Consider the following 17,277-nt stretch of genomic DNA (forward strand, 5'->3'; position numbering starts at 1 on the left):
TCCAGGGGTAATTTGTACATGTTTCAAAGCCAGTGGATTTCAGCAAACAAACCTGGCAACTGAGATGGTCCATGAGTCTCACAGCTGTGGCTGGCAGGACTCGAGGCAGCTGGAGCTGAGATACACGAGTATCCCCTATCATTTGGTCACTTTGTCCAAGTTCACACTGCTCCGTTCAATTCCAGTTCCTGCTCAGCAGAGAGATGGGCCAGTTGTCCCTCTGGTCATAAGAGAGAAGTCAGAGCACCTGAAACACTGACACACAGCTGAGTGCAAGATCCACTTCAGATTTCAAAAATCACATCAGAGACGTGCACCTTTCCCGAGCACCTTTCCCGATGATATGTCTCACATATCATCTCCTCCCAGTGGTTTCCATCCTCTTCTAATATAAACTTGTTGCCTTCACTTGATCTTGACTCTCTTCTGGACTTGGCCATTTGACCTCTGGTTGGCTCATTTGAGCAGCGGAGAGCTGAAAATCTCTTCCCTTGCAGAGCACCAGGGACTATTTGGGCGTCTCCATTCAGAGAAACTGGCTGGAGGTGCAGATCCTGGGGTCAACAGTGTGGGGAGCAGGAGCAGGAGTTGCCCGCTAGAGATCCAGACTTTCTCTATGGGCAAGGCAGGACAAGGACATGTCTCCACAGTTTGTGGGGAGACTGGAAGATACAATGGCTGGTTGAACCCTGGCAAGGCATCCATCAGCAGTGCAGGTGTCATGGTGCAGTTTGCCAAAATAAAAAGATAATTTATCTGCCAACCTGTAAGTGTATGAGGGGATAGTGCCACGGAGCCTGAAATACCCGAAGAACGTTGTTAGAGAGTAATGTGCATTTACAAAGGATCTGGCTGCCAGTCAATCCTGCTCTTTGCAACAGAGGACGATAAGAGCCAAAGGCTGAAGTCACTGGTATGCAACCAGCAACCTGGACACAGGCAAGTGGTCCCTGAGAGCAGCCCCCCAAAAGTGCTCCCCTCCGCTGCTTCTCCTCTCCACCTACAGAAAATACGGCATTTCAGCCCTTCCCCTGGAGGACAACTGATCCACCGGTGGCTGTGCAAAAGGCCCAAGCCAGTTGGCAGGAGGGAGGCAGTGGGTTTCCAGCTGCACTCCTTAGCTGTGCACTGTGGTTTTCGTAATGTGCTGGTTGTCATACAAGGCAGACATCTGATAGCAAGGTTTTTACAGTTCCAGGAAAGCAATTGGAGAGCCTATAGGTAATGAAATACAACATGCTCTGAAACAAGAAAATCCCTCGTTGTTCAGCAAAACTGGGAGCTGAGTTCTTTTCTTTTTCCACTTCCTTTTTAACCTGAAATCCTATCTGCAGTGTCATTCAAGCCACGTCAGGACTCGGAAAGCTTTGAGCCAGATGCTCCAATGGTATAAATCGCCATAAAAATTACATCAGAGAAGATCTGGCTGCATGTGCCAGCCCTGCTGCGTGGTGCAGATGTGCACCAGCAGACCAAGAGAGCTCTAAGGGCTGGTAAATCCTTTTGCTGTGACGTGACAAGGTCCAAAGTCCTTTCGTTTGCTCTCCAAGAGGGTAGAGTGACAGACCTGGGCTGGCGTGGAGATCTGAGAAGGTTCTTTGAGGGAACTCACAGTGCTTTGAAAAGGATAAAGCCACTATCCAACCCAGTTCAGAGCGCTGGGCGAACTCATGGCTCTTGGCTCCAGCGCTATGGTCTTAGCCACATCGTTCCCCAGAACAGCAGCAACACGCAGCATTGGATGGTGTCCTGAGGACAGCATCCTTCCCATTGTGTTCTTGTTTGTCCATCATCTACAGGCTACAATCCTGAACTGGAAGGACGACTTGCTGGCCAGGATGGACCTTCTGCTCTGAGCCAGCAGAGTCGCTCCAGAAACGGCATGCTGTGGTCACAGCTGAGATGGGGCTGGTTTCTGGGCTCTGTAATGCCAGGGTAGAGCAGGAGCTCATTCTCATCTGACACACTGCTCTATTACAAAGTTGTCCAAACATCACTTACAGCAGAATTTGTCCCAGAGTGGTTTTTTGCTCTTTGTTCTTTTCTGTTTCCTGCCACTGAAAACATGATTCAAAGATTTTCTGCAACAAAGCGCCTTGCTCTGCTGTCGCTGAATCCAGCCATTCACTCCGAACTCATGAGCTCAGCGACAGCTGGCAACGCCACATCAGTTACATGGCATTCAGCTCCCTGAAAACACTGAGGCTGCCGAAGGACAATCCTGGAGTCACTTCTGGTTTTAATCTCTGCTCTCCGTAGAGGAATCTATGCTTTTTTTGATAATGTGCTGAGCTGTTATTTTCTGGAAAAGCTGTTTTTCATGCCCTGGTCTACGGGCTGTCTGTGGAGCTCTTACTTGAAAGAAGTTTCTTAAACTCCCTCAGCTGGAAGGTGTGGGGTTACCCTCTGACTGAGCAGTGGAAGGAATGGAGAATACTGGTCTCGGTGTGCAGGGGAGGGCTGTGACAACCCCAGCAGTGTGTCAGTGGTAACAGCGAGCTCCTCACACCCTTAAGCTAGGAAATGAGTGTTGTTACTCTTGACCTCGAATAACACGTTAGCAGTAGATGCACAGAGTAGTGAAGTGGCTTGCCTGGGATTATGCAGGAGGTCGGTTGCTGGCAGAGGCAGAGGGGGTCTGGGAGCTCCCCAGCCCCACTCCTGTGCCCTGTGCCATGGCTCGGTAGAGGCTGTATTGGCCCACGGGCCAGACACATCTCAGTAGATGTCTCCTGAGACAGCTGTGCCTGTCAAAGGGCAGGGACCCTTTGCTGCAGAGCTGAATGTCTCCTGGGCTTGTGCATGATCCATGTCCCAAGCTACAGCTACCCGTTCCGCACGGGAGGAGGGGACACAACAGAACATACTTTTCCTGCCCTACAGCCTGTCCTTTCCAGTAGCTGCTACATCAGCAGGGCCAGTTCCTATACTGGAGTCCAGTTTCTATAGCTGAAGGTGCTTGCACTTGGCCATGGCGTGTCATTGTGTAACAGCCTTGTAGTATCATTATTCGTATGGACCAATATCCAGCAAAGCCATAAGCAGGTATTTGCTTTGCATCAAAAATCAAAGGCAAATAAAGTTGCTCAGGAATGTAGTCAAACGTGCTTAAACTCTTTGCTTTGAATAGGGCGAGAGCAAGGGTCAGGGCAAGTGCCTCTCTGCATAGCTGCAGTCCACAAGTCTCTCTCCTTCCCCTTCTAGAAGCAATGTTGTTATTCCTGGCCAACTCTGCCCTTAGCTGCAATCAGCTTCTCCTTCTTTTGCTTTAATAATCAGTGCATTGCTGATAGCCCTAGGTTCAGCCTCTTCTGTGGAAGTCTAAACATCCCATTTTATGAAGAGGTACATGCTGGGTTTTGTTGTTTGGGAGATTTTACTGTGGGGGGGGGGGTCCCCCTTGTCTGCTATTCTGGTATCTGTGACTCAGCCCACCAAATCCATGGAAACCTTTGGAGTGGACCAGGATTGCCTGTGAGCCCTGCGAATTCTGCAGGGAAACACAGAGCTCTCCCATTTCCCCGGGTAGAGCTGCTTGCAGCAGCCGAGGTTGCTCTCCTGCAGCTGAGGGGCCGTTCACCCTTGCAGTGAGTCAGCCAGCTCTGCCTGGTCTCTCTGCTGCTTGGGAAGGCAGGCTGATCCCAGCTGGTCTTTGTTTAGAGTTAATAGGAGTCGAAATGAGCCAGAATTTGAAATAAATCCCATTGACTTGGCACGGTTTCTTTCCTGACTCAGACGAAGGAGACGCACTTTTTGGGCAGTTACTCCAAGATTCCCCTCCTTATTGCAAGAGAGGATTTCATTCCCCTCCTCTTCCACAACCCCAGGGCATCTGTGTCCTTCAGAAGGAAGATATTAACCCTTGGTATTTGGGGGAGGAAAAAAGAGCACAAGTAGTGCTCATTAGTGTAAATTGGATTTATACTGCCCAAATGCTCTGTCTATTCCTTTCTTCCCAGTTGTCAGCTTCCAACACGGGGTAATTCTTTGGAGCATTTTGGTGTCATCGCATATGAAAGCTTCACAGCTCAGTGGGGATGAGGGCTTGCGCTTTTCCTGCACTTCCCACCCACTCATCAAGCCTTCTGGTGGCACTTTTGTCTCCTGTGCTTCCTTAGAGATGAGAAAATAGAAGCAAAGAGGGGAAAAAAGGGGATTTTCTCAGAAACAAAAAATTAATGGCAGTTCAGGGCTATCAGACCAAACCACACCACACCGGCTCAGAGTACACAGCACTGCTCTGTACATGATTCTCTTTGCTGCCTTACACTGTGACTGCTTAGAAAAAACAAATTAAATAGACCTCCTCATCCACAAAACCAGAAGTGGCTTATTTCAGAACAATATCTGCATGCAGATAAAAATTTGCACTAAAGCAGAGAGTTTGGGATACAAGATTTTGGTTTGGATTCCACATTTTAAGCTGAGGAATTCAGTTGAAAGGGAAGTCATAGCGATGCTAGCTGTAGTCTTTCCATCTGAGATCTTTTTACAGGATTTCCCCATCTCGCTTTTTCTTTTAACTAGCCAGCCAGCTCTACCTGCACTCACCACTCAGGTTTCCACAAGAAGGCCAAGAGCCCATTACTTCCCAGTGATCCCAGTGAAGCCCTCTGAACCTCACAGTACAATCAGGTCTTTCTTCTCAAGAACAGTTGAGTCTTTCTTCTTTCCCCATACTCATTCAGGAGCTGCTGCCCTGTCTCCTCCCCTTCCAAACTACTGCTAGGCAGAGTGATTATGAAATGTGTTTCTTATAAATCCAAAACATTTATGTCTTCAAATGCCCGACCCCAATAATCCCACTAATTTCCTGAGTGCTTGTGAACTGTCTTCCATGGGGGAGGCTTCTCTCGATCAAAGTTTATTAAGTAGAGGTTCTCATATGGAGACGTTGCTGAGCGGTAGGAAATGATATGGGGCTTTTTCATTTCCCTTTAAATGAGCTCGCTGGCTGGGCCCTGAACAATACGGGCATGGTCATCCTATGTTTCATGCTTCCTACCTTTATTGCTGCTTTAGCTTTTCTGCCCTTTCCGTGTCCAGTGCCTCAAACTATCACTATTTTTTTTTCCTGCCACCACTGTCGCTTTCTTTTCTTTAATTAGTCACTGCATTCTGGTTCTTCTGGTTCTTCTATTTCTTCCTGCTTCATTTTTGGTAGGGAGGAGTAACTTCTGACCTTCACTCAATGACACCCAAAATAATTTCTAAATACGCTCCTGCTCCGCAACAGTCCTGAGTAATCCTGAACCTGCCTGAGACAGGCTTTGGGAAGCGATCTCGTCAGTACGGTGCCCTCGTAGAGCGTCCCTCCTGTGCCATGCTGTAAGTCTGCAAGCAAAGCAGAAACATAGCTATCCTCTGAAGCGCCAAGAGCTACAGTTCCCCTTGAGTCGAACCAGGACAGTGCGTCACGTCTTGGTAACCATTTCCCTAGATCTAGTGCATGTAGCAGAGCATCACTGAATGCGGGGGAAGTTTGGGTCTGGATTTTAACACTGTTTGTTGTTTGGCTCCATTGGGGGAATATGTCTCCGCAGTTCATTTGACTTCCTTTGGTTTTTTTCTGGATGTTGTTGTCGTAACATAGATTTCAACTGTTGATGTCTTAAGAATTTAAAGCTGGGCTGTTCATCTATTTGCCCTAATAAACGTTACTGCTGTGCCATGCAAGAGACCTGACTTTGCTGCCAGGCCATCAGCAGCTGAAAGCCTCTTTTTTCCTTAAAAATTAATCAATTTGCATTAGAAAATAAACCATCCAGCCATACTAAAAAAAAACTTATAAAATTGGGTCCTTACTGCAGCTGGCAATGACATTTTAAATATGCTAGGCCTAAGATGAAAATTTTTTTGCTTTCCTTGGACATTTTGGCATACCTAAAGGCATGTGACTTTGTAAAACCACTGCTTTACACTATGCCTGGTCACAAATACCATCATCTTCTGGAGGTACTGATATGCTTCTGTAGTGCAGAGTGCAGTATATAAAGAGAAATCACCATTTAAAAATAATCCCACTCACGGAAGAAGCTTGGAAAGAAGATTTGTTTTCTCAGCAAGCCAGTAACCCAAAGCATACAACAAAATGTGTACAAACCCCGAGAATAAAAGCATCAAGTGTTTAGTGCCTTGGCACATTAACCAAGCTGATTTGAATCCAGCAAAAAGAAGTTGGAATTAATTATTCTTATGTATAGGCTTTTGTACATTTTCTGCATCTCAGGGTTGTCTCTGGTAAAGAGAGTGGGAACCCTAGGAACTTCACGTTGCAGTGGAAGAGGTACCAAAAGATGCTAGATTCCTGATGTACTTTGGAGACCCTGGATGAAGTTACAATGTCACTGAGTTTTATTTTTATCATTCCGCACCACGCCCCCTCTGTTCCAGCTGTGATTTTTCCATCCCTGGACAGATGAGTCAGAAGAATGGAGGAAAAAAGGATCTGACCTTTTTTGAAGGCTACCTAAGTTGTTGCTGGGCTTGTTATTGCTTGTGTAACGTGTGGCATGTAAGAGTCCGGTGATTTCTGGGAACTGTGCAAACCACTGCATATGTGCCCTATGAACGTCTGGGATTGCAACAAACAGCAACCACATCTGGAACACCACAAGTAGAGATATCACATATATGGGAACCCCAGACAAGTGTTGAACTGCCTCTAAATTCATCTGGGCAAAATTCCTGCGCAGTTGGAGAAAGCACATCCAGGAAAATCGGACATATGGTAGGCTTCCCGCTCACCAGCAGAGCTCTGCTGGCCAAAGTCCTAGAAAGCATGCTGGTAGAGCACAGAAATATCCTTTGCTGATAGAGCTTACGCCATTCAAGGAGGTGATTCAGGCTGCAACATCCAAGCCACGTTTCTGCTGATGGTGTCACCCATTTAGGGTCACCATTCTGCTAATGGTTTGACCCATTTATTTATACCAGCAAAGCTTTTAATCGCCAGATGAGAGCTAATAACAGTGAGGGAGGCTCAAAGGAAGATCTCCATGGTTTACTGCCAGTGACAGCTGGTCTCACTATCACTGACAAGAGTTGGAGATGCTGCCAATTTTTATTTCTCCAGCAATGAAGAAGGAGCCACACCCCAGCTGGAGGACCCAGGAGAGCCTTCTGGAGTAGATGAACAGCTCTGCTCAATGAGGCCAATGCATCATAAGGGGAAAAGCCGGTACAGGGAGTTTATTGGAGCCCGTACCTCTGTTCGGACTCCACCAACAGGGAAAGACAAGCTGAAGGAACCCAGAGAAAGTTGAGACCCTGTTTGAACATGGCACAGTCTTCTGTAGCTCAAGTTTATTTTTGTGAGCGGGGCTTGGACTGTCAAAGTTGCATTTATGTTTTGGTTTTTTCCCCTCTCTCAGATGACTCTAACCCTATATCTGTACTTCACAATTGCAGGTGCAAGCAGGAACTTGAATGCTGGCAGATTTTAGGAGCAGTGTGGAAATTTTGTTTCTCAGATGGGAAGATTTAAGGCCTGAACCTGTCTTCTCAAAAAGCAAAGACATTTCCCAGTGCAGGGTAGAAGCAAGTTTCAGTCCTTGCTTCCATGGCAGATATATCCAGGTGGGGGGAACCAGGCTGTACTTCAAACTCTCCTGAAGTACCTGCGAGATCCTCGTGACCTCCCCTGTGATCGGGGCCCATCTGCCCTGCAGAATGATAAAAGGGTACATCTCATCAATGCACTGCTGTCTGCATTTTTTGCAGACAGTGTAATGCATCCTCATCCTGGGGATGGAACCGTAACATGGAAGTATTTGTTTCAAGAGCTGTAACAGCACAGCAATTCAGGAGCACATCTGAGTGTGCAAGATGACTCTGCTGGAGAAGATCAAGGGCTTGGCTGTCACTGGGGCCAGGAACAGATTTAACTTAAAACGGACTTTCTCCTACTTGCAGGAAACATCTACTGCCCGCACTTCCAAAACATCTTAGTGTGCAGTCCAGGGAGACTGACAGAAAACCACTATGCAACTAATTAGAAATCCCAGTTGTGTCTTTATTCGTTCAGATCTTATTTTGACAGTAAACTTTTGTGAGTGATTCCACTGTTTATTCTCCAAATTTTCAAGCCACTGAGCATCACGATATTGCTGCAGAAGAGGATCTGAGAGCGTTATTGCTGCTTCGCTGCGCACATCGCAACCGATACGTGGGGAAGTTGAGGGACCTGGTACTAGGTCTAGTGGTGAGCTGGCTGCAGAGCTGGATGGGGATGGCCATTTCCCAGGCTGATGCTTTCATTGGTGAGAATTTCTCTGTGCTCCTGTCAAAAGCGTAAATCACGTGGGTGACGCTGGAGGTTTGGCACCCACAATTCATCATGTATTGCGGCTGCTCAGCGTCTGTGGGAAAATAATTCCAAAAGAGATCTCTTGGAAAGTGGCAGGAAAAAATAGCAAACAAAAACCCCGAGAAGTACGGAAGAGACAACAGAACAGGACTCGGGTACTCCTCGGCAATGACCTGTCCTTTGTGAAGCTCTAAGGTTGGCTCTTGAAATGTTTGACTTCGGTAAAATGGAGCTATTCCCTTTGGGGAAGTGAAGAACTGGCACAATTCTTTAGGTCTATAATAAGTGTGAATCGCTCCTTTGTGTTAAGACCAGGCACTTATGAGGCCCATGTTTCAGATCAGAGTGAAAACACCGATAAGGCTAGCTTTATAAATTGCTTTTGTTCAGCTGAGACTGCAACATCAACGGTGGTGAAAATTATACCTTCTTAACTGGGAGGTGGGAGAGCAGAGGGACACATGCTGTGCTGGTATGTAGATGCTGTTGAAAAGTTTGTCGCAATTGCCAAAAAGCATGAGTTATTTTCTTCAGTGATCCTTCTGCTTCTTTCTGTCAAATCCAAAATATGTTGTCTGCCTTGCAGCCAACGGGGTCAAACACTGAAAAAATGAACTCCTTGGGCTCCCTAAGGAGACTGTGCTATACTTAGTTGCTCATCACAGCTAATTTCTGCTGTGTGTGTGCAAGGAGGGGCAGCAGGTTCTTCTGCCTGTGAGGCACCCACGCAAGGTGCACAAAGTAGGTTAACGTTTCTGTCTCTCATTGCTGCGGCTCCCACCTGAAGTTTTGCATCCCGCTCCATTTCTAGATGCCTGATCAGTATATTGTGATTTCTATGTGCTGTGTGTTGCAGTAATAATAATACAAATAGAGAAAAGGGGTTTGCACTGTAAGCAGAAAGCTGTGCATGGCAGATAGATAGAAAATGAAACCACTGCCTGTTTTTACAAGGTAAAAATAAGAATTGCTGTGGAGGCAATGGTTCCACTGCCCGTATCCTAAAACCATATAAAAAGTATTGATATCAATTCAGTGCCATAGCTGATGGTGAAAGATACAGCTCTGTTTGTAAAGCAGTGGTCCACAGATGGCAGCTCTGCCTGCAGAGCAGAGGAAGCATTTGGGGGGTGCAGGGTAAATGTATTTTCCACATTTCAGCCCCTTCTGTAGCAGTGGCTGGGTAGATACCATTTTACAGTTCAGTGCGTGCTATCTTTAAGGAGCACTTCTGAGATGCCTCTTTTGTATCCTTGAGGACAGATAGACACATCAGTAGTTTTCCATCACCCACCTGTCCGACGTGTGATCTGAAGATGAAAAATACCACCTTTCAGCCATGTTGCCCTATAGTCACCTGGGCAAAGAGATCTTTTCACCCTTAAGCAATGAGGTTTCCTTCTCCTCCATGTGTTGGAGCAGCTCAAGAACAAACTCAGCCATACTCCGGCTGTAGTACCTGTGAATGGTGACTTTACCTGCATGACTTCCTAGCCTCCTTGTTGGACAGCATGCTCACCCATGGGAGCCGGGTTGAGTGTACCAGGGAAGTGGCCTGGGATTGGCTGGTTGGGATGGGACTTCTTTGCTTTCCTATTCCAACAGCTTTTTTTGCTCTCCTAGGGACCAGAAGGGAAACCAGGAAAACAGGGGGAAAAGGGCAAGCCTGGCCAGAAGGTAGGAACATTGCCTGTTGATAACATCTCTTCCTCTGGATCTCCCTTTCTTTGCTCATCTTTGATATTTATCTGTAGAAGCAGTTTTGTCCTACGCTAATGTCAGTGCTTTTGTTCTGCAGGGCAGCAAGGGCTACCAGGGGCAGCTCGGCGAGACAGGATCTCCAGGGAAGGAGGGGCCGAAGGGGAACCAAGGCCCTAAAGGATCCCGAGGTACCCTGGGACCTATGGTGAGAAGAGCTCTGCAAATGGTTGAACACAACACACAGAAACGTGACTAGCAGTGGTGGGCACAGGCCTGAATGAAGCAGACAGCCCAACAGAGGCTTCAGGGCACAGAAAGTGAAATGATGTTAGATGGGTTTAATTGATCCAAACAGCTTAACACTTGCTCTGAGCAGCACAGGAGAGACTCCATAGTGGTGATTGTGTTGGTGGCCCGTGAGCCAAGCTCACATTGCATCGTGGTGGTTCTTCACAACTCCCCAGATGGGCTGAAATATTGGGAATTTTTCTTGAGAGTGAGCTGATAAGCTATTTTTTGCGAAGATCTTTCCCTTTGAGACTGCACACTCATGGCAAGAGCTGCTTCCAAGTCAAACTGTGTTGTTGTAAGGAACTCTGCCTTGGACTTCTGCCCTGTTTCTACACCCACTCTTGATCTACTTATCTAAAACACTTGTAGCAAGAAGAAATATAGTATGGGAAAGGGTTTGAATTGGGGATTGAAGGTGAGGCTTTCAGAGAGAATAACAATAGTATGGCAGAGAGGGAAGAAAGTTAATTTGCTTTACACACATGAGGCAAATGTATTGGGACAGCAGCAGTAAGTAATAAGTACCTCCTCATGCATGGCAGGCTGGTAAGGAAACTTCTTGCACTATATTTGGTAGAACTTAGTGAAAAAGCAGGAGTTATTTATTAACTGGGAATCACAGTGGTGTTTCAGAACAGTAGCCAATGAGTGATGGAGTAATGGTTCCACTGATAGTGTTTTCCTGCACTAAAAATTATGGCCTCCCCATATATCCTCCCTTCATATTCCTTGGCAAAGCCTCCATGGACTATTTCACAAAGAAGCAAAGCAATATCTGAGCAGCAGTCTACTCGACTGAACACATTTCTGTTTTGTGGAAAGGGCTTTCTTCCACGCTAAATAGGATTATATGGAAAGTTTGCAATTCACTTTAATCTGGTGATCTGATTTAAACCCTTTTGTTTAGTCTGCTAAAGATGTAATAAACAGCTCTTGCAGTGCCCCCATCACAACCCAGAAAACTCCTTTCTTGGCCTCAGAACCCACACCATAAGATTTCCTCCCAACAGTTTAGGATTAGATCATGCATGAGAACAGTCTCGCTGGTGGATTTCCTAGCACAAAGCTAATTTGGATATAAAGACATCCAGAAGCATCACTCTCCATGTGTAAGAGGTTAAAGCCAAGCAAGAGCACCTCAGATGGCTGCAGCAAAGCTCACTGGTGGCCAGGAGAATGGGTGGCTGCATTCCCATGTGGTACTGAGCTTTGCTTTGCATAGCCCAGTCATCCTCTTCTTGTGGGGTAATACCCATGGGCTACTCTCACGGTGCTGTCTGTGCTTGCCTCTCCAGGGTGCTCCAGGAAGAATGGGTGCTCAAGGGGAACCTGGCTTAAAGGGTTACCAGGTAAGAATTTTATTTTCATCCTCTAGCTTCTATCTGTTCTCAAATGCAAAAAAACCTGCCATTCCAGGATGCAAAATCATTCTTAAACTATGATTTATTTCTGATCTTGAGTTCAGTTTAGTTCTTTCTCTAGTCTTCATTAGCACCATCATGACTTCTCCAGATGCATTTGGTTCATCTCTGCCATGACCCATGTGTCCCTCCGAACCTGGGATGCACAACACAGGGCCTGCGGGATCTGGCAGGAAACCAGAGAGGACCTTCAGTCAAACAGCTCTTTCTTGTCTCCTCACACGCTGTCTGCTCTCCGCAGGGACATGCAGGACCACCAGGGCCAATTGGACCACCAGGGCCAAAGGGGGAAAAGGTAAGTTCGCGGATTTTAACCATCTTGTCTTCCTTTGGCATGGAAGCTGAGCTGAGGTAGAGATGATTGCCCCGCCGCCATAACATCTGTGCATCTGCGCTCTCCTCCTCTACCTGCAGCAGAGGCAGAGATGCCTCCTTTACGGCATGGCTACCTATGTAAGTCCTGCTGCAGCTTTACTTCTGTAAATCAGCACTGGGACACCCGTGCCACTAACACGTGCTTTCCAGACACCACATGCCCTTGTGCCAGTGCCTGACCCAGCCGGCATGCATCCTGGGGACACGTTTTTCCCGTATCTGCAGAAATTCTGCTCAATCCCCAAGCCGAAAGAAATCAGACTAGTAGCTTTCTGTGACCGAGTCAGAATAACACCCTGTACAAACTAGCTGATCTCCAGCAACCTGCCCATCTGTGCTTAAATCAGCCGACTGCGTGTTGTAAGTGAGGTAGAACTGGTCTGCTCTCCATTGCCCTTGCTCCATTTTCCTCATCACCTGCCACCCCCTCACCTCGCTCATCCCCCCCCACCCCTTGATGAGCCCCCTTGTCGCAGCTGGCCTGAGTCAGAGCCCTCTTCCCACAGCAGCTTTCCCCTTGTGTTTTTCCCCTTTTGCTGAGTCAGCATGGCCATAACCAGTTCAGGCTGGAGAAGTGACTCACGCTTTAATGGTTTCCTGTCGGCAGAGCTGGCTGCTCCACGCTCCGAGGATGGCCCAGCTGGCGTTGGCTGTACTCGCAGTGCCGCTGGAGCCCCTCACGTGCCTTCAGTAGCGGCAGCAATGCTCCCTCCCTCGGTGTGGGAAGAAAAGTGATGGTGATTGGGACTGGTCAGTCGTGGGGTCCCCATGAAGAGGAAAGATGCGTGAACACTTTTTGCTCATTTTCCACTCCCCATTGCCTAGAGAGCTTTCGGCTTTCCTTCTGCACACAGGTGCGATTGCAGCTGTACGTGTCCAAGCAGGAGCTTCATTGCTTGTAAAAGGAGTTTGTGGGACAGAGATCCCAAGAGCTTGTCTTCGCTGGGGCTTTGAATGTGTCCTTTCAGCTCAGGTTGCTGGGTGTCAGGACACCCTGTTCACGCTGCTCTCTGTGCTCTGCCTGGAGACTTCTTGTGCAGCAGTGAATCTCTGTGCCGGTGGCCAGGAGTCAGTGGGGTAGGGTGAACAGTTGTGTTCCACTAAGATATTCACATGCCTCAGAAATTTTGCTTGGGGGATGAACAATGGTCATGCTGCCTTTTCTCTCATTTCCTGCTGCTGAAACACATCCGTGGAGGAACAGCTGGTGATGTTCCTGCTGCTCCGCATCTCCATCACTGCCTTGCTGAACTTCCTCTCCACCCCCAGCCTTTCTAACGCTGCCCCATCCACTTCCTGAGCTGCACCCCTTGCTCTTCCGAACTTCAGCGGCATTCCTCCTCAGGTGTATTATGCTGAGTGTCCATGCGGGAAGTGGCAAGTATTAACCAAGCACAACCAGCGCAGGATAATAATGCAACAGCTCGTGACCATGCACGTTGTCAGTTGAGAGCCTGGCGAGAGGTTTCTCACAGTTCAACCATTGAAACTTGAGCATCCTGGTAAAAAGTTGTGAGTTGTGACTGCCAAAAGCTAGATCAGCCATTGGCCTTACAGCAGAAGGAGTAAGAGACGTACAGATATGTATCTCTGTTGTTTAAATTGCGGCTGTTGTTTTATTTTAAAATGTTGAAAGTTGCCATCTTCTTGAAAGCTCCCATCGTTTCAGTAGTAAAGGGCCCTCAAATTATTTGTATGAAGCACTCAGTGTAGCACTCTCCTCTTCACCAACAAAATATTCTTCTGCAAATGGACACTAGAAGAGCACTCCCTCAGACATAACATGGATCTTTTGTCATCAGAGCACAGCAACACTGATGATAAAATGGATTCTACGTGCAAGTACCTAAGCTGAAGCCTGACAAAGACACCAAAGCATCTAATGCGTCCTGCTGAGAACAGTCAGATCTGTTACTGAGCATTGACAGCCGGATCTCACTCACATCTTCCTTGGAAGGTCAGTGGGTCTGCTGTCACCTTGTGGAGGAGCAGCTCCAGTGAACGAGGAGAGCACAGCATCGCACACTGAGCCTCCAGCACCATTTCCTGCAGCATTCAGGTGCTCCGCAAAAGTCTTGCATCTAGGTTTTCTTATCCATCATTCCTCCTTATCTCCGAAGAGTTGCCTGAATCCCAGCCTAAGGATAGACAGATTCCTTCCCTCTGGAGATCTGTAACCTCATGCACACGTGCAAACGTGAAAATGGAAGCCTGAATCTGAGAAAAGAAGAGGAAACGAAAATGGGACCGTGACTGCTCTGTGAGCTTTAAACAATGTGGTAAACTTAACTGTGCTGAAGAAGGAGGATATATAACGATGGGGAAGTTCTTTCCTTTTCCAGAGAAGAAAGCAGCTTGGTGAGAGGCATTACTGTGGAATAGAGCTCCCTTGTGCCATACCAGCCAGCTACTCCGCCGCATTTAATACATTTACAGCTCCTCAAAGAGGCCTTGCTCAGAGCAGACGCCTGCATTTGGCAGCTGCTTAAAGCAGTCCAGATGGGATCCTTTTAAAAATTACAAACTGGTGTATCTCACTTTGGGACAGGAGCCAACAACAACAAGCCTTCCCTTCTTCTCCATGCATTTTCCATTTGTATCCCAACATGTTTACTTTGCTGCCCTTTACTCTAACTTTTTTTCACTGCAACTTTCCAAAGAATTAGCACAGACCTTTCATGTCCCTCTTGAGCAGCTGAGGCATCAGGAAGTCCTGGAGGAGCTCAGTCTCGCAGTCCTAGAGCTGACCAGGCTGCAGGATTTTCTCAGAAGACAAAGGACAAGGTGAGAATTAGACTTAAGGGGACACAAAGCCACAACTCGGCTTTGGGGAGAAAGTCTGTGAGTCTTGATGCTCTTCAAGGGCCCCAAGAATTATGAGATTTCTTTGAGTTCATCACGCTCGTTTCAGCTCCCAAATGGCAAGGTGCTCACATCCTGTTTGGGAAGAAGCAGTCAGTGCCAAGACTTCTGCATAGTAACACATATACTGGGATTTTATTTTTTTTTCCCTGAGACTTGCGAAATGGTGGCTTTGTTTCTCTTCTAGCCTACATTCCTTTGATAGTGGCTAGAAAGCAAACCAGTTGCCAGATATTCTGCTGCTAACTTCAACCAGCCAGTTCAGTAGCTCCGGAAACTGTTGGCAGAGCCTGTTAGGCGTTACTTTCCTTTCTCTCTACTCTGCCACCCAGATTTCTCTATCCATATTGCTCAGTACTATATTCTCAAGCCATCCTGGCACAGTTTCTCCCTATGTATTCCTTCTACCATGATATCTCCCCAAAACCCCGGACAAGTATGCTGGAGTTCCCCACCCAGCACATGATTTCTTAAGGACAGTATAACCATAACCTGTGAGTATATTTGAAACCCTGGCAACATTCATCTAATACATGTCACAGCACCAGAGAAAGAAAAGAAAATGCCACTGTCATCAAGCATGTAATGGAGAGAGATGCACTGAGCTCTTTGCTACCTGTTGAGGTTACCTGCAAGAGGTTTTGCCAAATCATGAGCCTCATTCTGTCAAGCTGTAAATGTCAGTACTGGTGCTCAGCCCATGAGAAGTCAGTGTGGGTCAGCGTGTCTCTCTCAGCAGTGGCACAGCCCTGATTCCAAGCCATGACCCAGTTCCTACAGAAAAGAAGCTATTGGTTCCACTATCTGAGTTTTTTCACTGAAGGTTATTTACTGGTCCCAGTGTGTCATTACCAAACATCACATACAAGGAAAGCACCCCAAATATCTTCTCCCAGAGACAGCATCACTGAGAAAATGCCCAAGCACCCTTACTATCAGCAGCTGCAACTCAAACAGAAGACGATAGTAACCCAGAAAGAAAGTCAAAGACAGTCGTAAATACACCAGAAAGGGCTGATGCAACCACTGAGAATTGCAGAAGTCTGTGGAAAACTTGGCTCTGCATAGCTATGGAGATTTGGATGTTCAAGGCTCTAGGAACACCCCAAGCACTCTAAACACAGCAGCTCCACTGTGCCAGAACCCCCCAGACCTCCTCTCTCCAGTAGCTGCAACATCAAAGGAGCTCTGAGACATGTTCATCCTAAGGAGCCAGAATGCCAGAGACTCAGTGATTTGAAGTAGCCAAAAACTGGAGGAGCTGGAATGTATCTATTTTCTATGGGGAACAAAGAAACAGCCGTCTCTGAGACTCCAGACAAAATAGGACACCATGACCCTGAGCAACTTAGACAACAGAATTAAAAAGATAGTGTCTGTGTTAAGTCTTGAGGGATCTCTCTGTGGATGTTTTAGAGAGGCCTCAGTTATAAACAATCCGAGTGATGTTATCTGCCAGCCAAACCATGAGCTCTGAGCTCTTGCTGTGGAGCATCCCATCAAAAAGTGGAGCGGCTCACGCAGCAAGTATGTAAGGGTCTGGTCCTCTCACCTGATCAATTGTAAGAAAGAGAAGCCCACAATGGTGGCACACAACCAGGGACCCCATCCAGACCACCCTTGTTCCCATGACAGCCCAGGCAGCACTCAATGAGGGTGGGGAAATGCTTGATTAAAGAGTTTGGTCTGACTGTCAGCAATAAAATTCAGAGGCAGAGAACTATTTCCCATATTGTCGTAATTACATGCTTCTTGCTTAGCTTTAGGAATTGTTGAAAATAACCCTTTGCACCTGGTTCCTTAGGGAAGATGGTCAGACCAGGCAGAAACAACCACCAGAGAACCAGGAAAGTAATGCGAAGAGTCAGTGTAATCCAGGTTGTGAAGGAAAAAAAAAAAAAAAAAATTGTTTAGACTTTCTTTGGATGAAAAGTTAATAAATTCAACAGAGGCTTTGACTTAGGACACCATGATATGGGAGGACTGGATTGGGTCTGTACCAAAGCATCTGCAATATAATTTTCTGTCTATATTAATACTAGTATTTTTATTCACAGGGAGAACAAGGTGATGATGGGAAGGTAGAAGGCCCACGAGGACCACCTGGAGACAGAGTAAGATGTTAAATCTCTTCTCTAATCAATCCTGGCCTGATTTTTGCAGGTGGATTAGTTGGGTTGCTTCCTTACTTGTAGAACACGCACAAGCCATTGAGATATTGCGGATAACAAATTGACCTTAAGTCTTTGGGTTTTTTGTTGTAGGGCCCCATTGGTGACAGAGGTGATCGAGGGGAGCCTGGAGACCCTGGTTATCCTG

General features: G+C 47.0%; 1 protein-coding gene across 1 annotated transcript in view; it reads left to right on the plus strand.

The window, feature by feature from the left end:
• Window positions 1–17,277, plus strand: part of COL27A1 (collagen type XXVII alpha 1 chain) — a 163,316-nt gene that overhangs the window by 128,861 nt on the left and 17,178 nt on the right. The window contains exons 39-44 of the mRNA XM_069771912.1: window positions 9,932–9,985; window positions 10,107–10,214; window positions 11,596–11,649; window positions 11,963–12,016; window positions 17,016–17,072; window positions 17,223–17,276. Coding sequence (XP_069628013.1) covers window positions 9,932–9,985; window positions 10,107–10,214; window positions 11,596–11,649; window positions 11,963–12,016; window positions 17,016–17,072; window positions 17,223–17,276 — 381 coding nt within the window. The remainder of the gene's footprint in view (window positions 1–9,931; window positions 9,986–10,106; window positions 10,215–11,595; window positions 11,650–11,962; window positions 12,017–17,015; window positions 17,073–17,222; window position 17,277) is intronic.

Source organism: Haliaeetus albicilla, chromosome 26, assembly GCF_947461875.1.
Source record: "Haliaeetus albicilla chromosome 26, bHalAlb1.1, whole genome shotgun sequence".
NCBI classification, from domain to species: domain Eukaryota; kingdom Metazoa; phylum Chordata; class Aves; order Accipitriformes; family Accipitridae; genus Haliaeetus; species Haliaeetus albicilla.